Source organism: Papaver somniferum, chromosome 1, assembly GCF_003573695.1.
Source record: "Papaver somniferum cultivar HN1 chromosome 1, ASM357369v1, whole genome shotgun sequence".
NCBI lineage: Eukaryota > Viridiplantae > Streptophyta > Magnoliopsida > Ranunculales > Papaveraceae > Papaver > Papaver somniferum.
In genome coordinates this window covers 239185710-239206896 of record NC_039358.1, presented here as the reverse complement: position 1 = coordinate 239206896, position 21187 = coordinate 239185710, and the positions used below count along the sequence as shown (strand labels likewise).

The window sequence follows — 21187 nt, the reverse complement described above, 5'->3', positions numbered from 1 at the left end:
ATTGCAGAAATGTAAGAAAAATCATGTTGAGAATGATTGAGCAAGGAAAACTAGACCACTTCTTAGTTCAGCATCCACCAAATCTACCACCACCACCACCAGGAGGAAATACATATGGTGCGGAGAAAGGAAAAAATACATTTGTAATTGAAGTAGATACGAAGGAAAAGAACTTATATTGCAATTCGATTATACATTCTTTCAAAAATATAGAAGATTTTCATGACAACATCTTAAGTCGTGTATATGCGAGAGATAATGGCGGAAGAGAAATCTTAAACCTTGTGAAGATATCACCATTAAAGGATTGGCAAAAACAGACCATTTCGTTCAGTGCAGAAGAAACACCAGGAGCAGGAGAACCACACGAGTTTCCATTAGTGGTGAAGTTAGGAATTAATCCGAAACCGAAAAAATATGATGATGATGATGATGACGAAGAAGATGAAGCGAATACTTGGGCTAAAAATAGGATACTCATAGATCCTGATAGTTCTGTTGATATTCTCTTCTATCATACATACAAGACTGTGGGTTAATTCCTTCAACTTATAAAATTTATGGCTTCAATGGCGCATCGAACAAGCCAAAAGGAGAAGTGGCAATGCGAATTCCTCTGCGAAGTTTTCCAAAAAAAAAATTGTATTTTGTGTTGTTGATGTTGAATCACCTATTAATGCTCTGATTGGGAGACCATGGTTGTATTGTATCTTGGGAGTTCTTAGACATTTCATCAATGCATAAAATTTCCTTTACCTCAAGGTCTTGGCATAATAAGAGGAGATACAAATGAAGGTATAAATTGTCAAGAAATTGATATCGACAAGTGCGAAAAGCGAGAATGCAAACGAAGAAACTGGAAGCAGCATGCTAAGGATAGTCAAAGAGGTGAAAGATTAATGGTGGATGTAGTGTCTAAATATGGGAAGATAGACAAGAAGGATATTAAAGCAAAATCTTATGCGAATAATAACACCAAGCGAATGCAGAGGCAAAAGTTGTGTTCTAAGGGAAAAAAGTAATTTGTGCGATGATTCTCACACAAAGGAGATTGAAGATATCATGTGAAATAATGTTCTGAGAAGCATCAGCGAACTTAAAGACATATAAAACATGACAGGAGCAAGCGAGTAATATGAATATTTTTCTTCATGCATGAGAAATTAGTAAGAATTCTATGTACTAGAGTTATATAACTCAAGAATAAGAATGAAATGAAAAACTTCTATTTTCATAAGATGATATCATGTCAAGAAAAAAGGCAAATATAAGACCTTGAAGTAAGATCTTAATAGAAGGCAATAGAAATAAAAACTCTAATTAGGGAGGCTAGGTATCCGAATGTGGCGTGCACCCTAGTTCGCATAAATGCAAGAGGCAAAAAGTAAGACCTATCGCACGTCACATTTGAGGAAAACCTGGTAAGCATGACTCAAAGGAAAGGTACATCAATCCTGGAACTTGAGTCATGGAGATTTGGGGTGAGAAAAAACGAAAATTCCCATCCAGGAGAGACACCTAAATCGAAAGATTGGGGTAATAAGATCCATCCTAAGGAGTGCAGAAACTCGATAAGGGCTCCAAGGTACACGGTTGAGTCAAGAGCGGGGCGTCTTGACAAGTCCTTACTATGATGCACTCGGTCTGAAGATACCCCACTTAGGATGCGGTCTCGTAACCATAAACCTTGTCGGTGGAGGGATAAGAGGCTGCGAAATCAACTGGTTGTTGTATTACCGGATGGGAGGAGCCAACATTAATCCGGTAGAGGTAAGCTTCCTTGAAGGGGCAACAAGGCGGAATATAAGGACGACACCCTCCATTAGGGAGCTAAATTGTGTCAAAAAACGTAAATGTCATGAGGGTTTTTACTCACGAGAGTATTAAGGCTTGTCATATTTATGCACAAGAAAAACCTGAAGAGGTAATAATACAAGAAAAAGATAAGGCGAGATCAATGGGTCGATACACTACAGTGTAAAGACTTCCTGCGATTTCGTCGCATAAGATCAAAGAAAATTTTGGGCAAAATAATACCTTTAATTAGGAAGGCAAAATAAGACCTCATGAGAAAAATAAGATGTCAGCTAATTTTGTTTTGCAGGAGTTGACAGAAAAATAAGGTAGGGAGCGACACTATGTTCATTATCCTATCAATCTGTGACAACTAGCATAGGCAAGAATGGGAATGCAAACATAAAAAGAATGCTATTTGCCCCATTTGATAGTCTTATACACATGCGAAAAAGGATGAAACACTACTATTTGCGAATGCAAATTTAAATTAAAGGGAATTTATGTTTAAGGAGCGAAAATTAACATTTGAAAGGTATATATTGAAGAAGAAATTCTAGAAGACACGAAGATATACAAGAGGCAAAAACAGAATTTACAGCAAGCGAAAAATAATTAATCTTTGTCTAAAGTATCTTCATCATTATGTTCAGCCTCAGAATCACTTACTTCTTCTTCTTCATATTCTTCATACTCCTCTTCACTATCAATAATATCAGGAACAACTTCGTTGGGAGGAACGTCTGCAAATTTATACTTTGAGAGAGGAATGTCATTATCAACATAGACTTTCTTAAATGATGCATCACGAGCACATATGGAATTCTTATTATTATTTGAAACAGTGAGGATGTAGTTTTTTTTTAACTGCTGATACTTGGAGTTGCGAGCAGATAACTCCATTGATAACTTTTCGGCTTCCTCAAGACGTTTCTTCTCTTCAGCAACAAGTTGTGACTTTAACTCTTCAATTCTCTCCAGATAGTTCTTTTCTTTCTCTTCGAAATGTAAACAAACTGGTTAGAGTTAAAAAAGATATCATCCTCAAGAAATGACAAATATGAAAGAAAAACAAATGACCTTCGTGATTGGAAATAAAGTCTTTAACCAGCGCAGAATGTTCAGATTGAAGGATCACATTTATGGATAAATTCTCCCTAGCATCATTCCGAACTCTAGTAGACCAATTAAATTCAGCTTCACTTTCTATGAGAAGTCGAGAACGGATTAAATTTCTTTCCTCAATGAGTGCGCTCTTTTCTCTCAAAGCTAAATCACGTTCATCTTGAACCTTAAGGATATCTTCTTGGAATTTTTCTAGTGCTTTCGCACCCTTGAGAGCGACCTCATCTTTTTCACTAATGAGTTTGTTCTTCTTTAATTCCAAAATTTGAATTGTCTCCTTATTTTCATGAAGACGACGTTTGAAGTTATTAACTGTAGTTAATAAGGGCCTGTGATCCATTCTAAGAGCAGTATACTTCAATCTTAATTCCTTCAGGTTAAGGTTCTCAAATCCTTTGATTGGATAATTGTTTAAAGAAGAATTAAGATGTTCTAAAAGAGTTTCCTCGTCATGAAAGTTAGATGCCTCATCAGAAAGGTTATAAATGTCTGCGAGTATAAAGAAATGAGGAATACGAATTGTCACATAAAATAAGGAGAATGAAAAGGCTAAATATTGCATACCAATAATTTCATCATTCCTCTCTCTTGCCGTGCGATAATTCAGTGTTGGTAGAATTTTCAGTCTTAAGTTTGGTATTCTCTTTCCTCAAACTGTGAAGTTTCCTTTGATAATCCGAAGAAACCGTCTAGGATAAGCGAGATACCTGCGAAAATATAAGAAATATATTATGTGTCGGAAAGAAAGATTAGAAAGAATATAAAAGCAAATATGAATATATATGAATACTACCAAAGAGCCAATTGCATATTGGAAACTTGGATTTACTGCAGAAGCAGCTCCGCAAAGAGATGGATCATCCAAAATAAGAGCATCGCAGACTTTCGAGACCATTCCAAAAGTGCATTGTAGATCACCATCATTAAGAGACGACATTGGATCAGAGAAAAGGTTGGATAATTCTTTTATTGAAGAGGAGATTGATGGATCTTCAGAAACAAAAATATCGTCATCACTGGATTCAGAACTTGAAGAAGGGTAGAATTCTTTATGCTTCTTGGAAAGATCATAGGAAGAGATTTTGGACCCAGATTTAGATGCAAGTTTCTTGGGTTGTTTATTTGTTTTCCCAATATTCTTAATACATGAAGCTTCAACCTACACGAATAATCAAGATAAGAAACAGAGACAACAATATTGTTTAAGTTAAGAGAAAGAATGTTTCTTACTTCATTATTCTGCGAAGATGACGCATTGTGTGACGTCTTGGCCTGCTTAGCAACCTGAAATCAGAGGAGTAGGAAAATAAAAAATAGAGAAAACAAGGTTATGCGAAATTAGGAATATCTATTCGAAGATTTCAGATCATCTTCTTATTCTCATTATCAAATAAGACAAATTTCCAAGGTTGATAAACAAACAGTTTCGTAGGAAGGGGAAGATCAAAACCATTAGCAGATTTTCCAGACACATAAGGACCTTCTAAAATGACATGAGAGTTAAGCCAGCATGAATCATTAGACCTGTGAGCAGTACTATTAGATTTGTCATTCCAAACAACATCTCGCATAATTTTCTGGTCTTCAGAAATACCATCTTTTCTTCTTAAGCGAATGGCCCATTTAGTTGATTCGTTTTTCGTGATCGCAACATAGTAGTTTTTGAAGAAATTATCAAGAGTGTACCCCGCAGGGTTGATGGTTTTATCACGGTATGATACATTTCGCACTTCATAAGAATAAGAGGTTCCTAATCCTACTGCACGACGAGAGTATTCACAAGTTATTCTAATAGAATCTCCACTCAATTGAAATATACCTCTTGCGAATCGATCATCACATAAAATTTCATAGAATAAAGGAATTTCTGGATTATACAATGGGATTGGAAGATTATTCAAAAGTTGTCCTAGTGAAAGGATGATCTTTTGATTAGACCACTGTTCATAATTTATTAACTCGAGATTGAGTTTGGATGAATAATCAGAATGGGAAGGAAGAGAAAGTGAATAACCTATTGCGTCAAATTCTTTCTTGAATTTGGTGAACTCTGTTTCCATCTTTTTACCAGCTGGGGACATTATAAGAATGGGAATGACGGATATATAAGTAAAAAAAAATGTATCTTAATCAGATCAATGAAATCACAGTTAAAGTGCAGAAGCGGAGGAAAAGAAAGAAGAAGGTAAAAAGAAGAAAGAAGAAGATGAAAGAAGATATATGAGAAAAATTTACCCTCATTTTTCGAGATTTTATCTTATTAATGCGAAGAACGAATAGATAGAAATAGACGGTTATAAGGATATGTCAGATAACGAGTGGATAAAAAGACACACGTAAGTTAGGAAAGCTCAAATTCTGGAAATGTGTCGGCAAAAAAGAATATGAAAAGTTGAGCATGTGCGATATTATTGGGTGGAGATTTCTCATATCGCTCACTTTATAGAGAGAACGAAATGAGAAGAGGCAAAATGTAGGAGTGAAATATCGCACACATACTAAAATTAGGATGATGTATTTAATGATGTCAGCATAGTCACGAGTAAGGTGTGATGATCTGTACGAAAGTGTAAGGTGTGCGAAGTTGAGCGAATGTATATGAGCGATTGTAACGCACAGTGATTCCGAAAATAGAGGATCTATTAGCTGTCATCCGCTATGTATTACCCTATATAAAGGGAAAGAAACCGTGTATTGAGGGATCTCTGGAGGGTGAGTGTTATACAAGAAACTAGGAGAGAGAAAGTTTATTTGGGGAGCAAGTAAAGTCTTTGTAATATTTTGTATTCAATCTTAAGATCTTGAGGAATAAAAAAATGATTTTCACCATGATTTTATAGAGAGTTACTTAATCTTGAATGGATGTGGTTGTAAGATTTCCTGCCACTACAAATGTTTTAGAAAAAACCTTGTTTTTTACTTTTTAACAAGGTTTTAAAAAAGATCCTTGGAAAAAGCCTGCCAGCCTCAATTCTTGTTAGTGAAAACTACAGGGAGACCCATTTTTTAGATTTTGTCCACTGTGAAACCCACCGTCCCAAAAGTTCAGGAGCGCACCCATTTTCTCGGTGAAAATTTCTTCCACACCCAAATTTTCTAAAATTATTTCTTCGCTTATTCTTCCTCGTTTTTTCTTTCATGGCAATCTTGCAAACACAATTTCATGGAAGGAATCAGAAACCATCGACATACATGAATTCATATTGAATCCAATCAACACAATTGGAAACAAAAGGTATTTCTCATCATTCTCCGCATCCATTTTTAACCTAATTTTCCTAAATTCGCTCTTTTTGTTTTCTGTCAGTTCCCTTCAATTTTGTTAATTTTGTTTGTAAAATCAATAAATTAATAATGGGTTTCTGTTCAATTTTCATTTACAGCTTAGAGAGAAATGTCTAAAAAGAATTCATGAAGATAGAAATCACTTGCTTTGGAAAATGAGATTACCTTCTTCTTCAGAAACACCTCCATCACTTAATCAAAAGATATTTAATTCTTTAAAATTGGTTTGTGGGTTTAATTGAGATTGCAGTAGTTGCCACTATGAGCTACTTGCGCCACTGTATAGTGAGCATGCGTTTAGAAAATTTTGTGTAGAGATGTTAGATTAGGCCAATTATGTAAGTGTTATTGTATATGGATTGAACCGATTCAATATGAGAACCCTGTGTATGGTTTTATGCAAATAAGATAGATGGAAAAATTGAAGCATAGGAGTTGAATACTGTGAAAAAATGGGGAAAGATTTGTTTTGCATGTATAGGTTATTTAACATGTTGAAATTTACATGAGATAGAGTTGATGACTATTTTACGGTTCTGTGAAAGTATTTTGTTAAGGATCGAGCAAGAGAGAGGAGAGCATAAACGCGGAAGCATTAAACGTCTACATTGATAATAATTCGGTATATCTTTCTCATTAGATATTCAATATATTTATACAATAACAAGACTTGGTTCTCAAGGCACAAGACTTGGCTCTCAAGATAATTCCTAATATAACTCAAACTAACCTAAATTATATCTTCTAATTATAGTCTCCTATATTATTTCCTAATACCCTCCCTCAAGATGGAGCATGTAGATCACGAATGCCCATCTTGGACCAAAGAAATTTAACTTCGGTTTTCTTCTTTCTTCTTCTTTTTTCAACGCTTTTGCGAAAAAAAAAAATCTTCAGACCATAGTTTAAGGACGTTTTCGGTCCCCTTCATAGTTTAAGGACATTTCGGTCCTCTTCGTAGTTTAGGGACATTTCGGTCCTCTTTGGAAGTTTAAGGACATTTCGGTCCCATCTTCGTAGTTTAAGGACATTTCGGTCCTCTTTTAAGGACATTTCGGTCCCCTCTTCGGAAGTTTAAGGACATTACGGTCCCATCTTTGTAGTTTTAGGACATTTCGGTCCCATCTTCTGAAGAATACTTCTTGTACTCTTGTTTTCTTGGTTTCTTCGATAGAATACTTTTTGTATTCTCTCGACAACTCATAGGATTTTAACCTATTATTGTTGTTCTTTTTTTTTTTCTCATCACGTCTTGGTGATTTTTTTTTTTTTTTTTACAACATGAATGTTGTTTCTTCTTCTCTTGTTCCAGTCACGCTATTGTTGCGAAACCTTCACACTTCTTTGTTTTTCAAGATTTTCTCACAATCTTTCTCTTGTTACGCTTCTGCCACAAGCAATAACTAACAAAAAGTATGCCACACTTTGTAAGACTTCCAAGTTTCTGCCACAAACTCTTCAACCACACTTCAATCTTCCAACTGTTATAACTCTTTTGTCACGCTCACTGTAACACTTTCTTCTGTAACTATTCTTCAACACTTAACTGTGACATTCTTTTGTCACACTTCTGTTCACCTGTAACAGTTCTTTTGCAACTGGTAAAATCTGTAACAATCCTCCAATAACACTTTCTTTTTTTTTTTTTTTTTTTTTTTTTTTTTTTTTTTTTTTTTTTTTTTTTTTTTTTTTTTTCTTTTTTTTTTTACGTGAAACCCTAACTGCTTGTTCCACACAAGCAAACCTTAGCCTCAACTCTCCACACGAACCTTCTCTACCAGTCATCGTTCAATAAAGCTTCATCAAATCCATGGCAGCAGCTGCACCTACAGAAACCCATGTATTCTCTGCACCACCATCACCGTTGTGATCATCAGGAAATCACCGTAGCACAATATCACTTGTTCCCTGGCAACCATTATTTCCTTTAACTATCCATCAACCCATCTTCGGGCTGCAGTAACCTCCATCATATTTAATAACAGCATCCAACGTCTTCTTCTTTCTCGGTATTCTTAGATTATCAATCTAAGAACGATATAACTCACAGCCTCGGCATCAAGATTTCCTTGTTTATCTTAGCTTCTAAATAACTGCCACACGATGACTCACAACTTAATGGCAAAGATGTCACACACCATTGGCAACAGCCTCCGTTAGCTGTTTTCACGGTCATAACCTCCTCCCAATTCACACGTCTTCCATATGTTTTCTTCAATCCTGGCTACGGAACATGGCAGCGACGACTTTTTTTTTTTTTTTTTTTTTTTTTTTTTTTTTTATTTTTCGTCCTGTGAACTCTTAAGTCTTCTCTGTACCTCTTCCAAGTTCTCCTTGATCTCAGAGTTGTTGTAACAACGACAGCTAAAATCACAATAGTACATCATCATCTCTTCCTTTGTTTGTCGTTCTCAGCTTAAGAACACTCACAGCATCAAAACTTTCTATTGCCTTCAATTACCACCGCAAGCTAGCTTTTTTAGTTTCTTAATTCTGATCCATCTTTGACCTTTTCTCACTAAACTTTTATCGTTTTGTCTTTGCGCAACTTTTTTTTTTTTTTTTTTTTTAATGGAACTCCAAAAGCACCGTGAATATTATGAGTTTTTCTAACTCTCTTTCTCTCCTCTCTCCCTCTCACCTTGCTCTGATACCATGTTAAGGATCGAGCAAGAGAGAGGAGAGCATAAACGCGGAAGCATTAAACGTCTACATTGATAATAATTCGGTATATCTTTCTCATTAGATATTCAATATATTTATACAATAACAAGACTTGGTTCTCAAGGCACAAGACTTGGCTCTCAAGATAATTCCTAATATAACTCAAACTAACCTAAATTATATCTTCTAATTATAGTCTCCTATATTATTTCCTAATATATTTCTATCTTGGAACTGGAATGGTCACACATTGACAGTATGCTTATAAGCTGCAATACGGTCTTCCATTGGGAAGAAGTGTATTAAACATTATGAATCTTAGAATTCATGTGTCGGTCCATATTTGAATATGTTTCATATAAAGCTAATGTAAATCCTATTGACCTTGTTTATTAACCTTTGGGAAAGAACAATTTTATGTTGCATGACATGTCACGCAGTCGAGAAAATGACTGCATAACATGTTATGCAGTTGTAAAAATGGAGGCATAACCTATTATGCATCTACAAAATTTGTTGCATTACTTGTTATGTAGTCCAAAAAACGGTAGCATAACACGTTATGCAACAACTTTTTTGTCACTATTGAAACCAACAAAAAAAAGACTGTATAACTTGTTATGCACCTATAACAATATATGCATAACATGTTATGCAATCGTGTCCGAAAGTATGGCTGCATAATGCATTATGCATCGAGAAAATTGTTGCACAATCTTTTATGCATCGAGAAAACAGATGCATAACCTGATATGCAACCGTAAATATGGATGCATAATGCATTTATGAATCAATTTTTTATGTACGCACTAAAATCAACCAAAACAATGGCTACATAACTTGTTATAGATGCATAACTTTGTTATGCGGATGCATAATTTATTATGCAGTCGAGAAAATGGTTGCATAATTCTTTACGCATCTGCAGAATGTGTTATGCATCTTTTTTGGTAGATGCATAATGGTTATGTATCAAATTTTCGAAAATTTTGCCTAAAATGATGATCACTTATGATTTTTTCGTGAAAAACAAAAATTTGATATTGTTGTTTGTACTCGTTGCGTGGCTCTCTTTAAAAGATTTCCAACAATATAAATTTGTAAAATTCTAATGCGCGGTTTTTTAGATATGTTATGTCCAAGTTGCGTTGCCAATTATACCCCTGAAAAAATAATATACATAAAGAGTTATCCCTGAAGACATAGCATGCATAACTAGTTATGTATTGATTCTGAGTAATTTTGGATAATTTTGGGTGTCACAGTGCCTAAAATTAATTGTGGACTTGACAATGAGAATATTTTTTTTTTGGGCATGCGCCTAAGTTTCCCTTCTTGTTATGGATCTCAAGTTCAAACTTCGAGCCCATTTCCTCGTTTGTGCATTTCGGATACTTGGTTTAGTTTTGATTTCAATTATATCAACTCCGTTTCCTCGGAGTATATATAATTGAGAAGACTTCTTTCATGCCTGTTCGAGGAGACCAATGGACATCTCCAAGCGAACTAAGAAACATTATATCGCGGGTCAATAAACTGTTTGTACTCCCGAATTAAATTCGAAAGGCTCAAATCATTGTCTGAAAAAAAAATTTGTATTAGAACGTTGATGCCAGAAGTACAATAACTGTATCAGTGTTTCATCTTCCTTCCCGGAATTTTCAACACATATTCCTTATGTGCATTTCGAATGTATTCATTGTTTCAACAGATCGCCTCATCTCCTAAAATCCACTTTTGATGAGAATATTTTCTTCACAAAATTGGTTAAAAAGATCAAAATCAACAATTCCTTGGTGAAAAGAACATTTAGATTTTGATAATGTTTAAATGGACAAAAATGTAAAAATAACAAGAATGTAAACAGTTTCATCCTACCCATTTTCAAATATTTTTTTTTTAGTTTTTATTTACATCAGGATGCATCCAGTTTCATCTTTGTTATTTTTTAAGTTTAAGTCAGGATGAATCCAATTTCATCCTTGCTATTTTTTTGGTGTCCATTTCACCCATACTAATTTTTACTCGTCCATTTGAACCATGTTTTAAAAATATTTGGACAAATAACCAATTTTCCGTATTTTCTTCATTTTGGTGACCTTTTAAAATATAAATTAACTCCGAATCCTCTATGTGTTAGACAACGTAGATGAATGTTTTGTTTTACAAAATTCTATTCAACCCACGGCCAAACCCATTTTCCGATTTACAAATTACTTTTCTAACTATATGATGTTGATTGGATCCAAAACATAACGTACAAGGGGGGTGAATCCATATTTGTTCCACGTTAAAAAAATTATTCTTTTTGAAAAAGGCAAAGATAAATAAATAAGAAAGAGTGTCAGGATAGCACCTTCAAAAGATACAAGAAGAGATTAGCAAAGCACCCAGAGAGTTTACAACAAACTACTCTCTAAACAAGCTCGCCCAATCAAAAACGAAATCGTCAAACTTTACATTTCTAAAAGATTCAACATTAATGGACCAACTAAGAAGAAACACTTTGATGTCTACAATAAGAGAATTTAAAGGCTTTTTCACTTGTTTCTTAGTGATCAAAATGTCATTCCTTTCCAACCACACAACCAACCAAACAGCAAACGGCAAGCAATATCTTAAAAAAATAAGAGGCTTGATAAATATCTTCAATTTCCACTTTCATAAGAACTCGAGAACGGTAGTCGGATGAGCCCAAGCAAAGCCCAACTGCTGTAAAAAAAATTTCCCAAATCCGCCAAACGAAAGGACAATGGAGGAAATGGTGTTCCACTGAAACCTCACTGTTCTCGCAAAAAGGACACACATTCACCACTACCATGCCTCTTCTCAACAACATAGAAAGAGTTGGAACTGCTCTATTAATTGCTGCCCAAACTAGGAAACTAATTTTGGGAAGGACTGTTTTGTTCCAACTATAATCAGAAGGAAATTTTGTTGGAGGAGTTCGGCCTAAATCATGCATAAGCCAAAAATAACAAGAACTGACTGAAAACATACCTCGCGAATCGGATATCCATTCTCGTTTGTCATCTGCCACAATCATCCTTTGAGTATCTAAATTAAAAAATTATTCTTCTGGGAGTAAAGAAAGGCGGCTACATATTCACCCTTATCACACTCTACTCTATGCCACATAATATTCTTTTTTGTAGTGGATAATTGTATCGAAACCTTCCAGAGATAAATACAGTATAAACTTGAATTATTGCATTAATGGTTATGATTATGACACGAACAGTAGTGAAAAAGACTGATGAGTGATAAATACAGTGTCTTATTTGGAGCAAGGACAAATGACTAATGGCTTTCATGATATTGGTACACCCAATTTTCTTGATAAGATTACGATTGAAACCTACTTAAAGAAGGGTTTTGTGTGTGGAGATGGATGAATGGATGGAGAATTGACTAATGATTAATAGAGATAAGCATTAGTACTGTTTAAGTAAAGAATGGCAGCTATTGACTGATTGAATCAATGACTAGCTAACTAATAAAAATTGTTTAGTGGAGTTCTCTATTCAATCTTTATGGATATAAATACATGTACAAAACCTGCGTTTATGTACTCATTTTATTCAAATACACAAGAAGAGAGCAACTGAAAAGAAAAAAGTTGAAATAAGAAAATGGAAGCAGGCAAATGTGTGAGAGTCCCTCTGGGCGCTCTAGTTATGGGCGTACTCATATTGGGGCTGTTTCTAGTGCAGACTCCGGTAGAGGCTAAGAGCTGTTGTAAGAGCACCGTGGGAAGAAACTGCTATAACGCTTGCCGTTTAAGATTTGCCAGGCAAGTTTGTGCATCAACCTGTAGCTGCAAAATTGTTGGAGGAAACAGGTGCCCCCCTGGTTACCCTAAATTAAGCGGTTTTCTAAACTCGGGTATGTAAACACGACCTCATCAGCAATTGAATGTTTCCGGTAATTTGACTTATCTGTAACGTATATATATATGCAAGAGATTCTGTTTTAATCCAATTCTTTTTCGGTCACTAGAGGAGTTTGAAGACAAAGCCGTGGAGGAGGCAAATCTAATCAATGAGTACTGCAAGTTGGGGTGTGTAGCTTCCGAGTGTGATAACAAAATTACTACTCTCCAAAAGTCCGGTAATTAAAATGGTCCAACTTACTCTTCTTTTTTTTTTTACCAATTAATAGACTTTTTCAGATAATGGTGATTGTTTTCTTGAAATCAGAGGAAGAGGTGGAAAGATGTAACAATGCATGCTTGGAGCTCTGCAACAAGAATTCCAATATTGTAGCTGTTACGGCTTAAAGAGACACACATGAGAGCATGGAGTCATGGAGATACCATGTCCAAGTCAAAGAGAAGCTGGCCTAGCTAATTATATGTCTTAATTGTTGCCTTTCTATTTTGAATTATTGTCGTGTGAGAGTGTTGCACATATTTATGTTTCTCATAATTGTCGTATGTGGCTGAAGTGCCTTACAATTTAAGTTGTATTGCACCCTCTAATAGTTTGCTATAACAAATAAAATCGTCATGCATGTATGACGAAGAAAATAATTACACTACAGTGAGCAAGTATCAATATTACTATTAATAGTAGGAATTACCAATAGGTACTATTATGGTGGTCTTATTTAGTGACAGGTCTACCCATTAAGGGCCCAATAACCGGAGGTTCATAATTAAAAGAAAAAAGAAAAATGGACCAAAGTTTTTATCACTTGGTCCTGTACACGTGCGAAACTAGGAAGATATTTTTGGTAAATATTTGGATTACCCTTCATACATAATAACGATAAAACTAAATCAGTCACATGCATTTTCATTTTTATTTTCTCTTTCCACGACTCGAGCTCTGCGTTGAAGATCGAAGAAACTCCATTTGAAAGCATCACCGGCGAGTTTTATTGAATGAATCATCAATAAAATCCAACAAACAAGATAAGTTTCATATATTTTGATTGTTTAATTCGATCATAATCCTTGATTTATCAATTTGGATACGAATTTACAGAAAAATTTGTGGTTTCAAAAACCATAATAGTACTAAATTACTTTGAATTCCTAACTCGATTCACAACTTTGAATTCCTAACTCGATTCACAATTAGTTTTCAAATCTGTAATCTCATTTCCATTCTCGGTGATTTTAGCTAAAGATTGGTAGTATAGATCTGAGTTGTTGATGTTTGATTGTAGATCCGTGATTGCAGGATCCGGTAGTACATATATGTTGTATTGATGGTATTATAATTGTTGTATATGTTTAAGATGTGTAAAATCCATCTCTTTGTTTTGAATTTTTCTTGTTTATGAATCTGTTTTTGTAATTAATATTATTTTTATTGGGTGGATTGTCAATTTGAGATTATTTTACGTTTTTGGTAGATTTTTTTTTTGTTTCACTTAAAATCATACCTTTCTTGTTGTTTTAATTACATAATCAGGAGTACATATGTGATGTACTGAATACAATACGGTCGTTGTCTGTTTATAAAATGTGTAGCATTTTATGTATATGTGTGTGCTTTGTATAAAAAAATAAGCGTTAGTTTGATAATCTAATGAACCAACATTTCTATATGTCTTTCTTTTAATTTGGTGCAGGCCTTTGTTTTTGGATTCATGCTATGTTCTTATTCGGATAGACACTAACATATATAATTTCAGGTAGGTAGCTCTTAAGTTTTTTATTTTGATTATTCTTTTATAGTTGATTCTATTTTCAGTTGATTTTAAGTGTGATCCAGCAGTGCGTATATGATGTAATGTTTATATCAGTATGCCATATATGTACTTCTGGAAAAGAACCCAGCAGTGCATATATGGCGTACTGAAAAATAATTATTTTGATTTTGTTATATTCATTACTTGTTTTGATATGCAATTGAATTTTAGTTTTTGAATCCGTCTAGTGGATATAGGTCGAAGAAGATCGACCTTTTTGTTGGTAGTTTTGTTTGGGTTAGGCGTAGGAATGAATCGTGGTGGCCGAAGCGTATAATGGGATTGGATGAATTTCCTGATGGTTATGTCCTTTCTCTGAAGGATCAAACTCCGGTGAAGTTCTTGGATCGATATAAAGTGTTTAGATATTCTTGTTTATGTACTCTTGTTTAGTATGAAGTGTGTGCATAATGGATGTGCATAATGTATAAACTGCATTCTCATGCATTTTTAATGTGTTTTGATGAGAGTGTGTAATGCATTTTTAGTGTGTTTTATATTATCAGTAGCATATTGCAAGAGGATCCTATTATCATATTAAGGAGACTAATGGAATGGAAATATGTTAATGGTTTTTGAGCTTCACCTATGTATGGTTAGTGGAAATCATTTTCATTAGTATGTATATTTTTTTCTACACTGCGGTTTTAGATTGGGTTGCGAATTTGGGCTTTAGACAAGAAGATGGTTACATATAACAATGGTGTTCATTCATGCTAACACCAATGTTAATAATAGCATATACTTACATTTTGGATTTAATGAAGCTGATGATTCTCAGATAAGTATTGTAGATGGTTTTTACATCTTCATTTGGTATAATTTGGCAGTGCGTATATGCTGCACTGCTGAAAATTCACTGTGTATATAAACTACACTTACGAGAAATCAGTGTATAAATGTTGCACTCTGTAAAATCACAGTCTACACTTCATAGAACATCACAGTAGCTGTTGTTTTTTTGCTCCATAACTATTATTCTGCACTAAGCATAACCAAGTAATCCGCTTGCAGTTTTTATACATTTTCTGATCATCTCAGTTGGTCACACAGCAGGGGGATCGAACAGGACGTGCTTGTTGATATGGTTTCATAAAGTCATTCTTACAAGCAGAGATTGACGCACTTTATCAACACAACTCCGTAAGACTCTTTCTTAAGTTTCTTTTCTCGCATAGAGGAATACCAAAAAAAAACTTTTAAACATTTTATCTCCTTGCTATACCTTTTGCTCTTAGTATACTAGCACCATCGTCTGTCCGCTGGACAACCCATAACGATTTTATTTTCAATATTTAAGTATATTCACTCTATAATTACCCAAGTTGGACTAAGTGAAGTTTTGTTCATTATGGGAACATTGATAGGATCATGTACATATTTTTCTTATCATTAAATCCCTGTTATTATGCTTAAAATCCACTGAAAATATGAGTGCATCCAATATGTACTGACAATTGTGAAACGAAGACTTGCCTTTCTTAGCATTATACATAGGTTAGATGGAATAGTTGTGTTTTGTAATGCAATCCCTGTCATGGTGCTTAAAATCCGCTAAAAAAATGAGTGTAGCCAATATGTACTGACAGTTGAGAAAGGAAGAATTTTGTTTCTTAGCATTATGCATTGGTTATATGATCTGTTTGGTTTGGTAATGGATTTGGTTTAATAAATAGTTTATGTGTCGGTTCGAGAACGATTTTTTTTGGATTATACAGTGTGGATTGGGTTTATTCAAGGATGATTTTTGTAGATGTAAAACATGAACTGAGTGTAGGTATACTGTCAATAAATTGGGTGTAGAAGTACTGTCAATAAATAAACTGTCAAGAAATTGAGTACATCATTTATAGACTGGAAAACATTTTGCAGGATTATTACTCTTCGTTAGTTGGTATGGTTTGCTAAACGCCTACACGTATTAGGAGTTTTCATTGGTAATGGAAAGTCAAAGGCGGTACTTGTGGGATGATATTGAACGTTACATAGCATATATCACTAATTTCATGAGTAATGGCATCTGCTTGGTAGTTAATGGGATGTATGAATTCTCTAAACTAGTTTTCATTGTGGCTACTTATGATGCCAAAACTCAAATACGTATTATTCTGTCTAGTTTTGACCTATAGGTTCATTTCTAAATGTGGTATGTAAGGGGGTTAAACTCCGCGCCCTTATCCATGAACTCCTTAAGCTTCTCCTTAGGATTATGGCCCTTCTTATTGTAAAGAGCCATCCGGGGATGACACTAGGGCTTTGTCACCAAACGCTTGGAACCATCGTTTCGAGTGATTTCCTCTTGCAGAGAAAGGGACAAGGGATTCAGATGAGAAGGCCTATATTTGGGGAAGCGCTCCCAAGTCCACGCTTGAATGAAGTTGGAAGGAAGAAAAGTCTCAACCGTGGGAGACCCATCCACGCGATGAATATCACGAACCAGTAGGTCTAGATGACGATACAGACCACCCAAAAATATAGGGGCGAGCGGGAAAGACACACGACGATACATCAACACCACCATAAGAATCAACTCGTTCTCTATAGTGTCCCGGGGACTGTACTCAAAGACATCATGGCAGAGCCAGAAGAGCATAAAAGTAGCCAATTTTGCCCTGTCCGTCTCCCCTTCTCGAGGTGGAACACCCTTTGCCCGGGCCATATTTCAAAGGAGCCCAGTATTTGATCCAACATGAGAAGGAAGCCCGACGATGTCCGGGATTCTGCTTTTGGCCACCTTTCACCTCCTTCACATCATCATCCCCATCAGGGGGAGATGGATTTTTTCGAGCGCCTTTCATGGAAGATGCCATGATCTTTGAAGAAGGTGAAATGTTTGAGGGAGAGGCACGAAGGGATGACGCGGTAACCTTACCTTTTCCCTTATCCTCCGGGGTGCCTGCCTCGTCCGGAGTTTCAATCTTGAGCTCGTCAGGTAGTTGATAAGACATGGAGTTCGTTTTGGCCTTGATTAAGCGGTCCTGAAGAGCCCTATCCTTATCATCCATGGAGTTGTAGAGACATCAGCTTCCGTAAACTAAGGTGCCATGAACTGGCAAACCAGTAAGCGCCACTACATCCTCTAAACACATGAGTCACTTCCCCCCAAGAAAACAGAAGTGTGTGATTGTCAATACCCCAAAGCGCACATAACCGATTGATGATGTCATAATCTCTCCGGACATCCCTGAATTTGGAGGATTCCAAAGCCTCATCTATACCTAAAGAACGAATGACATCCGCGTTGTCTGATTCGAGCGGATGTAGTCAATCCATGGATCCCAAGAATCGTGCTACTCAACGGTTGAATAATGGTCAATTGTAGGGAAAATATAATCTCTCCACGTGAACTACTAAGCGAGGAGAATCTTCAAAGAAGGCACGGAAGGCGAGTCGTCCTGGGGGAGGATAAGCCATTCTGCAGACCCGGACGGAGGAAATTAATGAGGATTAAGCATACGCGCAACCCAAATATCGTCGGCTGGAAAGAGAAAAGCGCCATCATCTCCAGCGGGAGGTCGGATTTTATCATTAAGAGTCGGATTATATACAAATTCCTCTAACGTGTGTGACTCGAGCCTGAGAGGAGAGTCACGAGCAGGTGATTCATTAGACATGCTGAATAACGGAGGGTCAAGAGAGAGAAAAGGAAATGGTAAAAGATATGAATTCTGAGGCGAGATCCCCTCTATTTATAGGAGGGTAAAAGGAGGAGCAGTTACTGGATAGCTTAGAAACCGTCGTCTCCCAAAAGTCACAAACTTAAACTCTCCATAACTTCCTTTCGCAATCATAACTCACACGTGTGAATGTTGATATGGTCTGTGACCAGTCAAACAGTCAGGGGACTAATATTGATACATGAAAATAATTAACCCTAGAAAATGGTTGCCCCCAAATGGTTGCCCCTTCACCTATCAAGGCTTCTACACTAAGGAATAAAGAGACTTGGGAACTAGGCCTAACCCATTAAGATGGAAGTCCTAGTTCATACAAGAGCATACTAAGGAAGTTGGTCCTTGGGTGAAAGCCTTTAAGGGTATGGTGTTAACTTAAAGAGAGTGAAATGGCAGTTTAGTAATATATTAATCTTACGAGTGTTTATTCTTAAGAGGGATGTTATAAAAGGAAATGAAGGTACACTTCATGAGATCATCATTAATTCCCCATTACTTTTACCTATCTACCTTCTCCTTGGGAGTACTTTATGTGACTAGGGCTGGTTCCTCCTTCCCACATTCTACCTATCAACAACAACTCATTTCACTTGGCCTAATCGTCGCCAGGTTCTCGTGGAGGTGCTTTATACTTCTCCCAGACCATTTTCCATAAAGTTTTTTCCTTTCTTTCGCTGATAATTTTGGGAGTTTGTCGGGACAGTTGTCTCTTTTCTTGTTCGACAATTTACTGACTTCGCAGATTAACTTTCCAGCTAAGTAACCTTACTTCGCCTATCTGATTTCGTGGCTGGTGTCTTGTTGGGTACTCCAATTGATCCTTCGCATTTTAGATTCTTCTGGCGAGTTACTTCCCCTTAAGATACGGATAAATTTTTGATGTGGGCGTTCTTTGATGGGGGCATGAGGGACAAATCAGGAGTTGACATGTGTTTTTCATATTAATTGATTCCAACAAATTTTGTTTCCAAAAAAACAAGACAAGTTTATTTTTTGAGAAAATATTGGTTATCTTAATTGCTTATATTTCATCTTTGATATTTTTGGAAGCAAAATTAGTTGAATTAATTAATATGAAAAACACATGTCAACTCCTGATTTGTCCCTCATGCCCCCATCAAAGAACACCCACATCAAAAATTTATCCTTAAGATACTATTTCGCGCATGGATTGTCTTACTTCATTTTGCCGATCAGTTAATAATGACGACCCTGACTTTTGATTTGAAAAATCACTAACGAGGATTCTTGGGGGATGATACAAGATCTCTAGGTACCTACACCTAGTGCGACAATGCCAACATGACCAGAAAAATGAAAAATAAAAATATTAACACTTAACAATTAACAAAGCTCCAAATGAGGTTCAGAGATTCAGATATCTGTGATGCTTATATAGATATATAGCTGAAGAGAATGAACCAAGATATATGATGTACCTGTAAGCGAACAACTGAGATGTACACCGGAGCTGCAATGAATACATGAAATACGTGGAACAAACGTGGTGATATTGGAACCATACTACTGAATGACCACATAAGAAATTAGTACACACAGAAGGCAGAAAGAAATACAAAGAAGATTAGATCAAAAGAAAGCAGAAGAAAACAAAATCATACATATATGTGATTAAATCAAAAGAAAGCAGAAAGTCACAAGACATCAGAAGAAGAGACAAAAGTGAAAGGGACAAAGATTCGATTGAGCACTTCAAGAATTTAGATAAACGAGAATGGCAAAACCATTAATAAAAAATTAATACACCCTCAAAGAAAGTAAATTTCTTTATTATAAGAATTTAGTCGAAGGCTTAATTAAGTTTAATTTACACTGAGGAAGTACTGCAGGTGCCGGCCTGAAGCGTATATTAAGACATGAGGCTCTTGAGATGTCTATCTATGAGCTTACTGTTCGGGAAAGCCTTAAGCATCAAACCATCTTCCCACCACTGCATTATCCCATGAGCATCAGAAACACTTTTCTTTTCCTTTGAATGCACAAAAAGCTTTGCTGCTGGGGAATTACAACTACTTGTGCTCCTGTTTTGTATCACTTCAGTATCGGCTTCGGAACAAAGGAAATCACTCTTATTGACATAAAAATGAAGACCCCATTTCATAATTGTTGCACAAACTTTCTCATCTCCTGTGTCATCCTCACCACTAAATGCAAATATCGATTTGAGATTATTCCAAACACACTCAAGAGAAACTGATGGTAGGTTAAACAAATGCGTCTCAATAAAAACTTTTTGTTTCGCAAATGCTTTACCCACTTGAATTGCAAAACCAGTTCCTAACGAATGTCCTGCAATGCATACATTACAATCACCAAATCTATTCACAGACGACTTTAAAGCTTTCGTAGCTGCACTAAATCTTACAGATCCTTCCAAGTTTTCACATGCAAAAAGCCGAATATCATCTGTGAAATCTATTATCATTGTCAAGCCTTTTATTAAATTCCCTCTTAGTGCTAAAATAGCTTTCGGTGCACCACGAGGCCTTAATACTGCATAACCAGCCCACTCTAGTACTGCACCAAAAATGGATCCATCTCTTTCATCCACCAGGGTTTCTGAAAGCTTGTAATTAGAGGGTTCCAACCATTTTGGAGCAAGAGCAGTTTTTGGTGTCCTATTCCCTTGTCTGTCTAGTTCAAGTAAGTATACTGCTTGTACGAAGCACGCTAGTACTTTTCTCTTGTGATCTCCATCATACCTGGGTATCAACAAAAAAATGAAAAGAAAAACTGGGAGAATTGTGGGTTTTCCTTTAAACCAATAGGGATCGAGAAATTACCAGCTAGAACTGAAAATCTCGGTCACACCAGGAGTAGAAAGCTTTTTAGGTCCACAAACATCGTAAGCATAAGGATCACGAGAAGTCATTTTCGCAATGAATCCACCTAACCTTTATGCCGCCAACCCCTTTAAAGAAGCC

At 35.9% G+C, this 21187-nt stretch overlaps 2 protein-coding genes and 1 long non-coding RNA gene across 3 annotated transcripts; 1 reads left to right on the top strand and 2 right to left on the bottom strand.

Moving 5' to 3' along the window:
* Positions 1–11214: 11214 nt before the first annotated feature.
* On the bottom strand, positions 11215–12010 carry LOC113339178. The gene is made up of 2 exons (XR_003354983.1): positions 11869–12010; positions 11215–11783 (listed from the first exon to the last, which is right to left on the bottom strand). It is a non-coding gene; the product is annotated as an uncharacterized LOC113339178 (long non-coding RNA).
* Positions 12011–12432: 422 nt separating this feature from the next.
* On the top strand, positions 12433–13448 carry LOC113321113 (alpha-hordothionin-like). The gene is made up of 3 exons (XM_026568999.1): positions 12433–12753; positions 12868–12978; positions 13068–13448. Exons 1-3 carry the CDS (start codon positions 12501–12503, stop codon positions 13145–13147), a joined length of 444 nt encoding a protein of 147 aa, XP_026424784.1. The 5' UTR covers positions 12433–12500; the 3' UTR covers positions 13148–13448.
* A 6664-nt stretch (positions 13449–20112) lies between these two features.
* On the bottom strand, positions 20113–21135 carry LOC113274002 (GDSL esterase/lipase At4g10955-like). The gene is made up of 2 exons (XM_026523560.1): positions 21047–21135; positions 20113–20965 (listed from the first exon to the last, which is right to left on the bottom strand). Exons 1-2 carry the CDS (start codon positions 21133–21135, stop codon positions 20113–20115), a joined length of 942 nt encoding a protein of 313 aa, XP_026379345.1.
* Between the last annotated feature and the right edge of the window lie 52 nt (positions 21136–21187).

Coding starts and splice junctions, on each gene's coding strand:
- LOC113321113 (XM_026568999.1), top strand. CDS start 12,501: ATGGAAGCAGGCAAATGTGTGAGAGTCCCTCTGGGCGCTCTAGTTATG. Junction 12,754..12,867: donor AAGCGGTTTTCTAAACTCGG/GTATGTAAACAC, acceptor TTCGGTCACTAG/AGGAGTTTGAAGACAAAGCC. Junction 12,979..13,067: donor TACTACTCTCCAAAAGTCCG/GTAATTAAAATG, acceptor TCTTGAAATCAG/AGGAAGAGGTGGAAAGATGT.
- LOC113274002 (XM_026523560.1), bottom strand. CDS start 21,135: ATGACTTCTCGTGATCCTTATGCTTACGATGTTTGTGGACCTAAAAAG. Junction 20,966..21,046: donor GAGATTTTCAGTTCTAGCTG/GTAATTTCTCGA, acceptor GTTGATACCCAG/GTATGATGGAGATCACAAGA.